Source organism: Pipra filicauda, unplaced genomic scaffold, assembly GCF_003945595.2.
Source record: "Pipra filicauda isolate LSUMZ 115617 unplaced genomic scaffold, ASM394559v2 scaffold73_size2923735_pilon, whole genome shotgun sequence".
NCBI classification, from domain to species: Eukaryota; Metazoa; Chordata; class Aves; order Passeriformes; family Pipridae; genus Pipra; species Pipra filicauda.
In genome coordinates this window covers 1370790-1387024 of record NW_024104909.1, presented here as the reverse complement: position 1 = coordinate 1387024, position 16235 = coordinate 1370790, and the positions used below count along the sequence as shown (strand labels likewise).

The following is a 16235-nucleotide window of genomic DNA, read 5'->3' as shown; positions in this document are numbered from 1 at the left end:
ACTATCTCTGTTCTCAACAGCTCTGCCAGCCTGAAAAAGAAGAATGAAGAAGATAAGGAGGAACAGAAATAGAAATATCCGTTAGGATTAGGAGTAAAAACAAAATGTAAGAAGTATTTAGGACAAAATTATCACAGATAACAAAACCCTTGGATGCCCACCCCTCTGGGAGATGGGCACGGGGAGCAGCAGAGTGTGAAGATGTTGGTGCTGCAGCCAGAAAACACAATCCACAGGGCAACAGAAAGAGCAGATTTGTGAGAAAAGAGCTGTAAAGACCTGTATTCACACTTAGAGAAGTGTGATGATTCAGATGCTGACAGCCACTTGAAAGACAATCCTGAAGAACAGCACCAGCTTCCTTGTGAAGGCTTTCTGTCAAAGTTTCAAGTGCTTTGTTTACTCCTCTAAGCAAGTGGATAACCCTGAGAAACACAGAACATACAAATGCATTTACTGAGTGAATGTCCTGCAGCATAAAAATAATTGAAGTAATAATCCTGTGGTCCTCTAAATAGCTATCCTCTGTATTTCTTGCATGTAATTAAAGCCAAGGAAATAATGCTGATTATTTGGCTGCAAGGTGTCATGCTGAAAGGACTGGAACAGGGAGAGGTGACATGCAATTCCAACAGGACAAGACTGTGCAGAGCCACTCTGCTAGTGCAGACCACTGGAAAAAACCTGTCACCATGTACAGGCAGGAGCAGCAAAATGAAGGCTCTTAGGAAGGGAAGGGTCTGCAGCACAAAGCTATTTCAGTAACCTTCCAAAGTTGCCATCACAGTTGTTCTCAGAAGCCGTGTGAGTCTTCTCACAAAAGTTTTCTGGTAACTTTCCAGTTTATTTATAACACAAAGCGATTAAAACCAAGTGAGTGCGTATAAATAGTGGAAAATCTCATCAACAATTGGGTCCAGACGTCCAGAACAGGCACCAACAAGAGCCACAACAGAGTCCTATGGCCATCTGTGAGGGGCATCAGGGAGGCAGGAACAGGTCCCTGAAGCCATGTGGTGGCTTCAGGGAGAAATTTCCCCTCACCCTTCCTGGCTTTCTTCAAGGAGCTGGAGAAAGTGCCACCACATGTCATGTGTGCAGGCAGTAAGGCACAGGAGGAGCTTGGAATGTGGAGTCCATGTGCTGCCTTAATGGAGTGCAGGGTGTGAGATGGGAGCATTGTCCCTCTCTTAGTGGCTGCATGGTTATTTTCAGGCTTTGCTGGACTGCTCTGAGGGGCCACAAACATTCCCAAGGCCCTTGCAGGGAGTCCAAACAAGGCTGGAAGGAAATACCACTCCCTCCAAAGCCCAGGAGGCACATGCAGATTTTTCACCACAGAAAATTGCATTCATCTACTCAGGACACAGGACTGTTGTGTGACAAGTGCAGCCAACCTCAGTGCTTGGGCACAGGGTCTTAGGGATTGTCCCTTCACCAGCATCAGGTGCCCTGCTCCTCGTGGCACTTGGTGTTCACCAGACATCTCTGAGCAACGTGGAGAGAGGTCTGGAACTCTACAACCCAGACAACCATCACGATAGGGCAATTTCTTTGGAAATGGGATATTAAGTAGTGCTCCCTGCTCTCACAGCCTTGCCATCTGGTGAGTAAAGGCCAGGGTTTGCTCTAATTATCTCTCTCCATCTGCACAAACCAGGACCCACAAAATTTCCTACGGACGGACCTACTTCAGCCAGAACATCTGTGTGTGCTCTGTCTGGAAATTAAAGGCTGAGAAAGGGGCTCCACTTGGTGTCGTGGAAGATGTGGGTTTCACTCATCACACACTCAAATCTAAATTCCTCCAGGGCTTTGCTGACTGCCGGAGCAAGCCCCTGAAGAGAGACATTTACACCAGTGTGCTGAGAGCAGAATCAAACCCCGGATTTACTACTCGCTAGCTCAGAGCAGAAATGCTAAAGTACCACTCGATCCCTCCTCCTCCTCCTCCTGGACGAATCTCTATCCTCCGGTATATGAAAAATGCATTTCACCGCTCCACATAATAATTCTTGCCGGGACTAAGCCGTGACGCCTCCCCCCAAGTCCGGCCGAGCCGCCCGTGTGCTGCAGTGGTCGCCGAGGTCTGCCGAGGACGGCGGCAGCATCAGCAGCATCTGTCCCTGTCCCTGCCGCCCGCTGAGTTCTCCTGCCCATCCTACGGGAGCGGAGGACAGCGAGTCTCGCAGCCTGCAGGTGTCTCCCGGCGGAGGAGGCTGCGGAGCCCCTTGGGATCATGTGTGGTACCCGAGCAGATGTTCACTCGCTCCTGGTGCTCTCTGCGAGGCAGACCCTCTGCGATCCCGTCAGCGCTCTGAAGCTCCCCGGCTCCGAGAGGACGGCCCCGCTCCCGCGCCTGCAGCTGCTCCTTTAACGTGCAAAGGCAGGATTTCAAGTGAAGGGAAGAATGGGAGTCTGGCTGCAGCGTTTCCTTCACCGCTACAACAGCAGACTGGGAGAAGCTGAGAGTTTTGGTGCCTGGACAACTGGATTCTGAATCGTGAGAGGCTTTGAAAGCCCCCCCCTCTCCCAAATAAAACAAACCCCTTTGACTTCTTCTCTCAGCAGGAGGGGGAGGGAGGGCGGATTTACCATGAAGACAAATCGAAGATGCAGAGCCCTGCTAGCAGTGAGTCTGAATCTGATGGCTCTCCTCTTCTCTACAACAGCTTTTATCACGACCCACTGGTGTGAGGGCACACAGAGGGTCCCCAAGCCGAGCTGTGGGAAAGAGAAGAAGACAAACTGCCTCAACTACGGCGGGAATGAGACTGCAAATGAGACGAACCAGAATGTGGTTCATTACAGCTGGGAGACGGGAGATGACCGCTTCCTTTTCAGGTATTTCCACACCGGGATCTGGTACTCCTGTGAGGAAAATATCAATGCTGCTGGTAAGTATAAAACAACTTCCTTGCAGCTCGTGTAGCTCTGTGTTTGCTTCGGTGCGATAAACACACAGGCTGCGCTGTGTCTTAGAGCAGATTCGCCCTGCAGAGAGAGGCAGGATTTTAATAGTTCTTTGTTGAAAAGCAACCTGTTTCCAGCGAGAGCAAGGATTTTGCTTGTTCACCTGCTGGCTGGTGCAGGGTCTGTGCTCTCCAGCCGGCTGAGCCCCTGAGCAGCGGTGTGTGCTCCCCTCATGGGCACTGCAGCCGGGCACTGGCCAGCGCTTCCCTTCGAGCTGCTCCATGGAGCGCACAAAAGGCAGCGGCCGGGAGTTGTTAAGGAGGTTCTGACTTCTAATTCTGATTGCCCCGAGGATGGTGGTCTGAATGGCAGGGAGAGCACAGAGGTCACAGTTTTTATCACGCTGTAGCCTAGACTGCCTCTTTCCTGGCACCCCTTTAGGAAGTGACTACCCGCAAGCCCTTCCTGGATGGTTTGTTTATTGAAGTAGAGAAATGGCAATTAAAGGGCACAACTGGGCACAAGAAAGCTCCTTTCTGTTCCCTGCTCAGCCGTTTACTTACTGAGAACCACTCAAAAAGACATCTCTCCAGCTTCTCGGTGCATTTATTTGCTCTGCTGTACCCTGGCACTTACCAAGAAATCAAACACTGGAGGGTGGATGGCAGGCAGCTGCCATGGGACCCATGGAAGTCTCAGCAGATGCAAACTGACAGTCCCTGCACCCAGAGCTGTCTGGTAGAGCAAACATCCAAACTCTGCCTCAGAAAAAGCTCTTTTCTAGATTATGTGACTTAAAGTTTACAAATGTGACACAGTATGAGACGATGGATTGTGGATACTGGTTCTTTGCTGGGCTGTCTCCATCCTATCCTGCCATTGCCCAAGGAGGAGGCTGGGGAGTTGGTCCTTCACCACTGCTGGGAGAGGGGAACAGTTAATATCCTACGTCTCTGAGGACACAATCTCTTGGTAATGGGAAGTTTATGAGATCCTGGCAAAAGTGCTCTGTAGGGATGTACTATAAAGTGGGGCAAATTTGGGCAGGCGCTCACAGCCCGCTCCATCCCACAGGGCTGTGTGTTACATATTCTCCCTGGTGTTTTTGAGGATAGTGCTTCGAAAATTAGTTGGTCATTAAAACTCAGTTTAATATAAGAAAAGGAAAGTTCATGAACTCCAGCCCTGAGACTGTCAATAAACAGCTGCATGCTGAAATGAGGGCACCAAAGCAACCCTCTTGATGTAAGAAAAAAAAAAAAAAAAAAACAGAGACAAAGGATGATTTATCTTTCTTATTTGAGAATCAACTTAGGCCACAGCAGCCTGAGTGAGCAGCTTAAGACTCTCTGGCTTTTTGAGCATCTTAGCTGGAATTGGCACAATCAAGCATGCCCATATTTCTAGCAGATATTGAAATCTTTCCAAGTCAAGATGTATGTGTGAGATAAGTTGTAACTGTGTGACTCTAGCCCACTCAGAAAAGTGAGTTATCTGTGGGAGAAGAGAAATACAGTGATCTATTCTGTACTGGGTAAACAAAGCTGTGCTGGAGTGGGTGATTTCAGGAGAGAGCTGGAAGCCAGCTTTAGAAAGTTATGGTGAAAGCAGGAGAGAAGGGGTTGTTTCTCCCTCCCCACACCACCACAGCAGCCATATGTGTGTTTCCTCTTATTTGAAACACTAACTTGGGGGAAAGTACTCTTGAGTTAGCAGACCAGAAGGGACCAACCTTTGCAAATAATCCAGGCAGGCACAGGGACATATTGCCTTAGCCAGACAGCTCCCTCATTCAGATTTACTCTATTTTTTTTCTGGTAAGAACAGGAACAATGTAATGGACACAGGTCTAAATTTGTCCCTAACAGTGTCAATATAAAATAACTGACAGGTTTTCATTCAGAGTTACAGGTTTGTAATACCAGACTGTCAGGATGTTGTAATGGCCTTTTGCAGCCTGACTGGTGATCATTTTATCTGACTGGTGATCATTTTATCTGAGGCACCACCCAGCCCCAGTCCAGCAGCACAGTGGTCATGCTTGTATGTACAGCCACCCCACTCAAGATATCTGTGAGTAATCCATCCCATGGGCTCAACACACCATCCACAGCACACTTACTGACCCCAGTATCACAAGTCATACGCTCACCACCTGTGTATTAAATAGTATTGTATTACTTGTATTGAACAGTAGTGTATCTAATTAGCAAAAATCCCCATTTGAATGCACTGTATACTGTCAATAAGATCTTTCGTAGAGCTTTACCCAAAACATACTGAGAGTGACTGCAGCAGCAGCCTTCCTCCAGGCAAAGTCCTTTCAGCAGCCACTCGCAGCCTCACACCTCTGTCAGCAGAACATATGGCCACAGTCTATGGTCAGCACCATTCCCACAGCTCCCATCCCATCCCTGGTTCCTCACTGACTCACTGATGTCTGAAGTTGAGCAATGTGAGTCCCACCAGGCACACGTGAATGCCAGTAACTCTCCCTGTGATCGTGATGCTGTCAAAACTATGCAGAGCCTCCAAACTTGCCCAGCTGTGAGCCACATTCTTCATCCAGCCACCAACCAGGCTTTTGATTTCTCTCTCCCTCCAGTCACACCATCAAAACTTTCTGCTCCCTGCACTGGTGCAGCTGCAACACAGCAGATCTTGTAGAGCCAACACAACAGGACCAGTTCCCAGCAGGTTGATGCTGCAGGAACTCCAGGAACAGGACTCCAGGGCTTCCAGTTGGCTGGCGTGGCTGGGACACAGTCACACCTTAAAATGATGTTTAGGCTGCAAGCAAACCAATTTTTGAGTGTCTTCTCCTTCCCCTTGTTTGTCTGCAATGGGCATTTAGATTCCAGAGGCTGAGGTGCAAACAGCATGTCATCCACTTTGTGCAGACCCCAGCAGAGCGTGCCTTCCTCTTGTTGCCAGCTTCTAGTTTTCACTGACAGCTCTAACAGAGATTGAATGCTGTGATTATTTCTGAAATAATTTGTGAATCTAGAGTTTATTTTTATCCAGCATGTCTAGGACAGCTAAAGAATTCGAAAATCATTTAGCACCTGAGAAATGTAATTGTGAATCTCCTCTGGGAACAGAGGGACTGGAGCGTTCATATTTCATTGGTGGGGGAGTCCTGTAATTATTTAGCACAGTTTCTGACTCAAAAGTGTGCTGAATCCACGTCTACCAAAAAGAGGACAAGGCTTCCCCTTTCAGAGTGGGTTTGGTGCTTTGGATGCCACACAGGTGGAGGTACCTTCTGTAGAAGAAATGCATCTAAGCTCGGAAGAGGATGAAGCTAAAGCACATCCCACAAGCTCTGCTGGTCATGGGTCCTGTTCTGCCCTCACACACTGTACTTGGGGCTTCCTCCTGGCTCTGAATTCCTTGGCCATGGCCAGATGTCTCAGAGCCAAGCTCACTATCACTTAATTTCTTTTTGAGTGTGACTTTGAGTGTGTATCTTATTGCACAGCTGCAGTCTGGGGCTGTGCTCAGGCAGTACAGGGCACCCCACGGGATCCCAGAGCAGTGATGTACCAACAGCAGCAGTGCTGAACCAGCTGGCAGATTCCACGACTCAAGAACACACATGCCATGAAAAAAATTACCACATGAAGTAGGTAAGGTGGTAGATGGTATCCTAAGAGGTAGAGGAGTTGGAGAGCTGGGAAACAATAAGAAGTCAGATAGTTTCGCTCAATGATGTGCTTGCTTTGATGTTAGTTAAAAAACCCACCATGAACTCAGATCTTGATTTCATTGCCAATGAACAGGCAATCTCAGTATTAACATACACAACTAAGGGGAGAAGCAGCTGCCTAGTTGCCTTTCAAGAGTACTGTCCCATTAAATAAACAGCCCTTCCATCATGCTCCCATACTCCATAGCAGTCAGAAAAGTAGGAATGGATAAGTGTGGCTTGTTTTGTGGTTTTGGATTGATTTTCGAGGGCAAAGGGGCCTGTAGCTCTTTGTATGCTCTGTGCCAAATAATTCCTTAGCACTCTTGAAGGAGTAAATGGTAGATAATGGAATTTAGATGGTAGGTAAGGATGCATCAAAATGAGCCATAATTATGGACATTAAGTGCACCTTGAGAAGGAAGCAGAGAAGGAGAGAGGTGTATCCTGCAGAAATGAGTAAATCTGTGACATATAAAGACCAGAATTTGCCATACCCTTTTGACAGCTCCAGAGTGGTTCTGCATCACCTTCTCCCCCACCCCCCTGTGATAATAAGCATATCACAGTGATTCACTGCAGGTGGCTGTCCAGAGAGGGACCAGGAGAAGCACCTTGTGAGTATGTAATTAAAGGCAAGAGGAATTGGGAATTCTTGCTGGATTATGAGAAATACGATATAATTGGCATGACTGAAACCTGGCAGGTTTATTTGCCTGACTGGAATGTAAAAATTGCTAGTTCTAAATTGTTAGGAAGGAAAGAGTGGTAAAAGGAATTGAGGAGGTAGAGCTCTATATTAAAGATAAAATTTCCAGCACTAGAGGAACTGAACCCAGGGGGCCTGGATAATCTCCATCTGAGGATGTTGAAATAATTGGTACATGAAAATGCAGGTTTAATAGAAAGAATCTGTACATCACTGTATTTAAAGAAGACTGGAAAAAAAGTGATACAGGCCACTTGACCCAGGAATCTTAGGACAGTTTTCAGGGAAAGCACTTAGTACATGGCAACAAATGGGTTTTATCAAAGGTAGGGCTTTATTGAAGGTAAATCTTTTAACAAGATGAATCACTTCTTAGACAAGGGTAATGGATTAGACCCAGTCTCTGTGGATTTACAAAAAAGCGTTTGATGGAATGTCCCAGTGAAAATTCTTTACAGGAGAGCTACAGAGACTGGAGAGGATGGTAAGAACACGGTGACAGATGCAGGGATGCTTCCACACTGGGGAGTGCTAAACTGCCTGAGCCACTTCAGGCTGGAAGGAAGGCACAAGGTACAGAGAGATGTGATATTGGAGGGGATCAAGTGAGAATGACAGAGATCAGACAAGACATATCGTTGATGCTTCCGTGATTTAAGAACAAAAAGGCAGAACAGACAAAAATAAATACTCCTTCCTACAGAGCTCCCTGCCAGGGAATGTTGTGAAGGGCAAAACTGGGGATTGCATGGACCCAGGGAGGAAACATCCATTACTAACATGATGATTTGAGAGCAACCCTTGACTGGGAAGTCCCCAAACTATCGATGCAGTATGGTAAGATAAGGGGAATATAAGAGCAGAACCATCCTATGCTCACACCTTTGTTCTTCCCTAAATGTCTGTCTCTGGAGATAATACAAAGACAGTGAAGCAAGTAGACCTTTTGCTTGAACCTATGTTGCAGATTTTATTTTATTTATTATGATGGGGATAAATAGATTGTAAGCTGACTAAAGAACAGTCTTACAAAGAGGCTGTGGCAAGTAATACGAAAAGGGCGATTATATTTCTAGTTGTCCTGAAATTCAGGGTTGGGTCTGCTTCTGTCATTGCTGAGATTTGGAGCCTAGGAACAAATTGACTAGGGATACAATTTGTGTCACCTAAAAAAAATAAAGGCAAGATGAATCCTACAGCAATCCCATGGACATCAGCACGTGTAGGTATCTGTGCCTAAAGTGATGAACATCATCATTAGAGTACAGTGGTAAGCACTTCTTGGGGAGATTACATTGCTCCTCCTATGGGACTAACTGAGCCCTCAGATTATGTGTTTTCCTCATTGGCCAAAGAGGAATCTGTGTAAGATTTTGCAATTCCTAACACAGAGGCCTTAATTTGAAGAGAATAATCCTACTTTGACTGTGTTTCTTACGTACACTGTGACACAAAATCTGGGAACATTGGCATTACAGAGCAGAGATTTTTCTGCATAACTGAAAATGTGATCTGGTCTGATAGAGTTGTAAGAACAGTATTACATTTTAAAGAAGGTTAAAAGCACCAGATGCCAAGGCATAAAGCTCTGTGAGGTCACAGGTAGTTACTAATTGCAGGGAAAAGAGAAGCACCAAGTTGGGACCAGTATTTGTCTGTGGGGTGACTGTGAGCTGCCAAGTGCTGCCATATAAAGGAAAGGTGTTATTCCAGGGAAAAATCAGCACCACAGTGCAAGGCACATGTGACACCTGTGCCTTTTGTTAATGCCACATTATGGTAGGAAAAAGGGGGAGGTGAAATAGATGCAGAGAAGGATTCCCGAGGTAGTTAAGGAAAAGAGGATCTCCTTCAAGGAAAGAAAACTGGCCCTCTTCAGTATAACAGATTGAAGAGCTAGAGGGGATGTGGTGATACCTTATATATATATGAAAAAAAGAAAATAACATGACTTAAGTAACTTCTCATTGGGGGAAAAAAGGGTGAAAATCCAAGGATGGGCTTCCCAGAGAATGTCTCTGGACCTCACCTCCACAGAGGGCAGTGTGAGCAAAGGAAATCCGTGGGCTGAAATGGGTGCTTCTAAAGCCACAGGAAGAACTGTAGGAGAGAAGAGGAATGTTCCTGGCACGAGGGAGCTTGGAGCAAGTCCTGCCTAGCTGATTTGTTGGTGTCTTAAGGAGGTCTGAAAGGAGGCGTCTCGCCTGGCCCGCCCGGCTCACGCCGTGTCCGTGTCCTGCTCCAGGGTGGCTGCTGGTCACCAGTGGCAGCCAAGAGAAAAATAGCTGCTGCCTCAATTCATGTCACACTTTCTGGAGGGTTTTATGCCTCCTCTAAAGCATCAGAAATTGGCTACAGGTGGAGGCAGTGTGTGAGGAGGCTGCTTTGCTGCCACTGGCATTATTACAGCTCCAGTATCTAATTGGTATGGCTGCTCATGCACTGAACATTAAACTGATGATCTAATTTGGGATCAGAAGGGAAATCTCCCTCAGGCTAGATAACAGGGAGACTAACAAATTTTTGCCTTCCTTTGCAGCATGGGGAAGGATCCGTTTCAGAAAAGCACTTGTGAGCTCCTCCTGACAAATCCCTGGTATTTTGCTTTCAGGATGAGCTGGGCCAGGCCATAGGAATTCAGAGATTTATTCATGTTTCTCACCATGGCTCTTGCTCTCTTCCCATGGTACATGATTTCTGTGGTGGTGATTGCTTTATGGTAGGCATTCAGGTTTTTATAGGATGCTGGGGATATTTTGTGTCTGTGGTGCTCTGGGAGTTTTGGATTTTAGGTCCTCCTGATCCTGCTAGACAGGCTCGTTGTATGAACATCCATCATACATAAATTGTGGATATAAAGTCCCTGCAGGCTGAGCCTCATAACAGAGCAAAGTGAGGGACCAGGCAGCTAACTGCTCCTTATTTGATATGTTACTCTACCTCACAAGCAAGCACTGTGTTGTTTTCTCTTCGGATGTGTCTGTGCTCAACCATTTAACCCAGTAGCCTTAAACGAAGCATCTGAGGAGTTCTGTTAGTTCCTTGTAAATGGAATAAACTTCAAAGTGCTGGAAGACTAACACATAAGTGCCAGATTTCAAAGACAACTGAGATGCCTTACCCCAGTGTCAGTGCAAAATATGAACAGTTGCGTTCAGGGCTATGGAAATAAATACGGGATGGAATAACAATCATTGTGGTATCCCCATGGTTTTTAAACAACACCAGACTCAATCCTGATTTTAAAACTTTCCTTATATGGGATTGGAAGATCTGGCTTAATGACAGGTCTCAAAATAAGGATGTATAGGTTGTTTTGGTTTAACCTCAGCTGGTAACCAAGTAGTGCTCAGCCCCTCGCTCACTGGGATGGGGAGGAGAAACAGAAAAAGGTAAAAACAGTGGGTTGAGATAAGAACAGTTTAATAATTGAAATAAATAAAACATAACAACAACAACAAATAATAAAAATAGAGAAAAAGGGAGAAAGAGGACTAAAACCCAAGAAAAAAGTGGTGCACAGTACAGTTGCTCACCAATGCCCATCCCAAAGTAGTGTTTGGCAGCTCCCAGCAAACTCTTCCCAGTTTATATACTGAGCATGACATTTTATAGTGTGGAATATCCCATTGGCCAGTTTGGATCAGGTGTCCTGGTCATACTCCCTCCTGGCTTTTAGTTCACCTCCTCTCTGGCAGAGCATGAGACATTGAAAAGTCCTTGATTAGGGTAAGCACTGCTCAGCAACAGCCAAAGCATCAGTGGGTTATCAACTATTCTCATCCTGAATCCAAACCCTGTTCCAGAGACTAGGAAGAAAATTAACTCTATCCCAGCCAAAACCAGGACACCAGGGAATAGGGCTACTATCTCCTGTTAGTCACAAATTGATATAATATCATTCAGTGTTCTCGTTGGTAAACAAAATGAGAATATAGATCTTTGCTGATCTAGCTTAGAAATGACTACGGAAGACAGTGAGTAATAAGAAGCAGATGTTATTACTATGGAATGACATGGCTTGTAGGATAGTCACAGGCAAACCAAATTGAATGGGTTCCACCTTCCATTTGGCTACATTTGGTGGGGAAAAGGACTCAAAGCCATTGCACCATATTTAAACTCATTAGATTTGGAGAGATCAAAAAACACATCATACTGTCATTCAGCCTGATTTCACTGTGCATCCCCTGGGCAGACAAAAACACTAAATGAGAATTTGTTGCAAAGTTTTTAGGTAGAAGCTTGGAAATAAAGTTCACAAGAGGAAATGCAAACACCATTTTTTTTCCACTTGATTTCAAAAACTGGATATTCTTTTGCAGTGTGCTGCTGTTCATTTCCTTTAGATGTTACGGAGCAAAGGTTAAAGTTATCTCAGTTTCCATACTCCAAGGCAGGGGCACTTGCCTGGAAAAACAGGACACCTCAAACCAAAAAGCAACTGAGCATCTCGGGCAGGAAAGGTGGGATAAGGTTCTGGAGTTCACTTGGAAACAGGCAGCCTAAATTGCAGTGGCTAAGAGGAACAGAGAGCAGATAGATGGACAAAACAGGGAAGAAATACTGTTATGGTGTTAACTGAGGAAAAGAAATAGAGGTTGATGTAGTACAGGCTCTGACATTCAAGGTCCCCTCCAGAAATCTCTTTGCCTCTGCCCTACAGTCATTTGCACATCTTTCAAGCTGCAACCTGAGGACTCGTGTTCACAGCATGGTATCCTGCCATGAGAGTAAAGCTCTGTCCTGGACTTCTGTCCCTCCATTTTGGCACTTGTCAGCTTGTGATGTCTTCATTTTCTGGAGTAATCCCATCTGTGAAACGGAGTTTCCTTCTTTGCTGTCAGAGACTTTCACCTCTGCCTGCCCTGCCCATGAACCTCTGGAGATAAAGCACAGACACAGTGCACATACTCTGGCTGGGTGTAACCTGGACAGTAGCACTGGTATGGCCAAAAGAGAATCCACATTGATCCACAGCTAATATTTGGAAGGAGTGAGAGCTATGGAACCATATTTCATCTACAATCAGGGCTTTAAGGTCTTATGGGTTATTTACTCCTTTGATCATTGTTAACCACCAGCCTGGATGGAACAGCTAAAGCCCATGGGAGATGGTAGAAGGCATGTCATGCTTCACACAGTGAGGGATCTACATCAGCTGCATCCTCTGTGAAGATCATCATTTCTAGTCTTTTACAGTTTTCTGGGCAACCCTGCAGTCCCACAGATAGTGGATTGCCCATAACTAGTTTGTTTTGGCATATTTACATTCCCACAGAGCCAGCAGTGTGTGGCAGATGGTCACATCTGGGGGGAGCAGGTGAAACCCTCCCCTTCCCATTCCATGGCTTGAAATGCTTCAAGCAACTCAGAGTTCTGTCTGCTTTAATGCTTTCCAGATTATGAAGTCAGCCCTAATTTGACACCAGAGTCATTGAAAACCTCTCTCAGCACTATTGTTTCCTCAGTTCTTCCAGTCATTTAGAAATCTGAACTATTTTCCAGCTCTCCAAATGATAGATGTGTGTACACATCCATCAGGTCTTACCAAGATAATCAGCTGAATCTTGTGACTTGGCTGTGTTTCAATTAGACATGATTTGAGAGCAGCCTGTGGAGATGTTTGCTTTCAGATACTGTGCAAGATTTTTCACATCAGGGAGAGTTTCAGCGTGGAAAATGCAGTTGCCATGGCACATAGTGCCAGGCAGCACCAACCCCTGGGCATTCCCAGCTCTGCCCACACCCACTGCTCTGAACAGCTCTCCACTGCTCCCACCAACCAAGGGGGAACCCCACTGTGTGGATGGGACCTTTCTGATGGAAATATCACCAACTTCGGTGATTTTTTTTTTTTTTTGGAGGGGAAAAGCACACCTGAAACAAAAAAGTGGGAAGCTTTAAGCTTGTCCACTTTTAAAGGCAGGAAGTTTTAAGGGCTTGGGTTTGCTGCAAGAGAACAGCAGTACAGCATTCAGATCTAAAAACAACCCCAAAGCCAAAACAGATTGTGAGTAAACTCAGCCTGAGAAACGGAACAAATTCTCATGTTATTTAGAAGTAGCAGAAATGTTGATGGGCAGCAGCAATGAGTGGCAGCTGCCAGAGGGAGAGAAAACAATTGTCTGCATCGTTCAAGACATATTTTAGTGCAGCTCTGTATAAACTTGTTTATTTTCCAGAGGAAAATATCACTCCAGCAAAATCAACAGGGTCAACTGGAAAAATGTTGATTTTGCAGAGTAACACTTGATTTTTCATTAAAAAACAATTCAATTAAATACTCTGTCTGGGATCACTTTAATCAAAGTTGGAATATTTCAGTTGTTAATTAACCTGATAACTCGCTTTGAGTGAGCCCACTAACCTGTATTTTCCCTAATGTAGTACTTTTTTTCACTGGAGTTGTAGTTGGAGTCCTCAGTCTCATCTAGGCTGGGATCCCTTGTGGGTTATAGCTTTTTTTAGACAAATACAATGATTTTACTCTCAGTAGATGATGTGGGATCTCATCAGAACCACGTGACTCCAGATATAATTGGAGAGATAAAGATTTGTTAGGGCCTATTGGGAAAAAAAAAGGGGACCTTGTCTGTCACAGGCTGTGAGCCAGGGTGTTACTAAAAGGGAATGTTGTTTAAATGAAACATAATCATTTAAATTTCCATCAGAAATGTACTTTTGAACTCGTAAAATTTTATGCAGAGTAAGTGAATACAGGCAGCTTTTTTTTTTTTTTTTTTTTTTTTTTTTTTTTTTGTGAGATGAAAAGCAGAGCTATAACAGAGTTCAGTCAGAGCTACCGGATTTCTTTTAAGTCAAATTATTTAACTAGAATATTTTCAAACCGTGTCATCGGAAGACATACAAAGTAGGATTTTTTCAGAATTGTTTTTATTTTGCTGCTCTGGTTATTAATGAGCCATTTATCCCTGGCTCACAGAAGAAAGAACTCAGGAACATAGGACAGATAAGTGTGATCCAGGACATCAACTGCTGGTCCTTGCTATGGCAACAGCCACGGTAGAAGCAGAATATTGTCTTAAAGGCAAAGCTTTTTTAGGTGTTTTATGCTCTCTTCCCAGTTTCCAACCTAACCCACCAGGTTGCTGAGGTGTTCTCTGGCCAAATCCAACCACCTTTGAGCAGTGTGGGAGCCTGAAGACAGGAGCAAACAAACCATGTATTTTAGGTGGAAAAAAGGGTAGAACACACACGGGTCTCACCAAGGCTTGAAGCCAGAGAGATTCCAGGGAGCATGTTGAGCTTGGGTGTTCAGCTGTGTGCTGGAGTTCAGACCCAGCCTCTGTGCATCTAGACCTGCCTTTCAGCTGCCCTGTGTAGCTCTCCAGCGGCTCCCTGGTCCTTCCACAGGCCCACAGAGGAATGCCAGCCTGCATCCATGCTGGGAGCCACAGCCAGGCACCCCTGGTCTGCAGGGTGACTGTGCCCACAAGGTGTGCAGAGCAGAGCAGGGAAGGCAGCCCAGAGATACCCCACACACGAGACCTGCTGGCTCTATGGGACATGTTTGTCTCAGTTTTCTGGTGGGATTGAACCTGGGGGATTTGGAAAAGCCACTTCTCTTGGGTAGGTTTCGCTTTCAAATTACTGTTGGGACTAGGGAGGGGCAGCTGTCTCTGGACTCTGCCCAAGGAAGGCACAAGGAATAAGCATTTGCCTCCTGCAGAGTCCAGCTGTCCAAAGTGTGTGTGACCCTGGAGTAGAGCTCTCCAGAGGAAAAGATAAGGGAGCAGCCCCACTACCTCCACACACTAGGGAAAGGTCTGGTACCTACCTGAGGTGACAGGACTCATGGGTGACCCCTCAACCCTGTGCAGCTGCTCCCATCCCTGGAGCAGTCCTGCTCTCACCAGCTCCTTTCCCTGCTCCAGAGCACAGCTCTGCCAGAGCAGTGCCTGCCTTGCATGCAGCCTTCCACTCCTTCCTGAAACGTTTGGATGTTGCAGACATGAGACAATTTTCCTGACAAGTACGTGCCACACACTTGGAAGGGCTGGAAGCTCTGGACTTCCCAGCACGTTGTGAGCAGCAGAAAGCAGTACAGAAGGATCATCTCCTTGTGCTGCCACAACTTTCTCTCTGTGTCCCTGGCACTGACACAGTGATCAAATCCACATCTTCCTGTAAGTGTTTCATAAGAACACACAGAAGCCCAAAGCTGAGCTTTCTTCAGTGGAAACTACTGTGGAGCTGGAAAGCATTTGCCCTGCAGAGCTGAGGGATCTTCCTCAGCTGCAGGGCCATGAGATGGGAGAAGTCTGAGGGAACATTGAACATGCTCCTGGGAAGCTGAGCCCAGGGATTTTAACGCCCAGGGAACTTCTTGTCCCTTGACTGTTTGCTGCTGGACCCCTTCCCCTGCAAGTTGGACCTGTGTTCAAGGGGCAGGTGCACACACACACACACACACACACACACGTGTGAGCAGGCATGACACTAACATGTCTGACCACACAGACCCACCAGAGACAGCTGTGCCTTTACCAACATCCACAGAAAAAGCATCACCCTCATCAGCAAACTCTCTCCTCTCCCTGCTGTGCCTGAGCAGGTCTGGAGATCACTGCTGAAACATGCACACCCTGTCCCACTGGAGATGCACAGGCACATCCCATTGATGGTCCCTGAGATGTTTTCATGGGCTCTAAGTCTGTTATCCATATCAAGACCTCAAAACTCTTTCCCACCCACCAGCTCAGTCTCTCCAGATGTATCTCCTCCCACCCCCTGGCTGCTTCAGTTCAAATTTTCCCTGACAAGTTACAATCACACATAGACATGCACACATACAGGATTGGATTAATTAATTAGGATTGAATAGAGAAAACCACAGGTAAATTTTGGACTGGTAGGACCCTGTGACCCTGTGACCCTTCTCAGGAAGGCCAGCAGAGACTC

General features: G+C 46.0%; 1 protein-coding gene across 3 annotated transcripts in view; it reads left to right on the top strand.

The window, feature by feature from the left end:
• Positions 1-1929: 1929 nt before the first annotated feature.
• Positions 1930-16235, top strand: part of GSG1L (GSG1 like) — a 56106-nt gene continuing 41800 nt past the window's right edge. Inside the window, exon 1 of one of the 3 annotated variants that reach the window (XR_003546329.2) lies at positions 1930-2897. Coding sequence is in view for 2 of the 3 variants with exons in the window: in XM_027750911.2 (XP_027606712.1) it covers positions 2597-2897 (301 nt within the window). In the remaining variant the exon portion in view is untranslated. The remainder of the gene's footprint in view (positions 2898-16235) is intronic. The other 2 variants (XM_027750911.2, XM_027750910.2) reach the window with 2 other exon arrangements.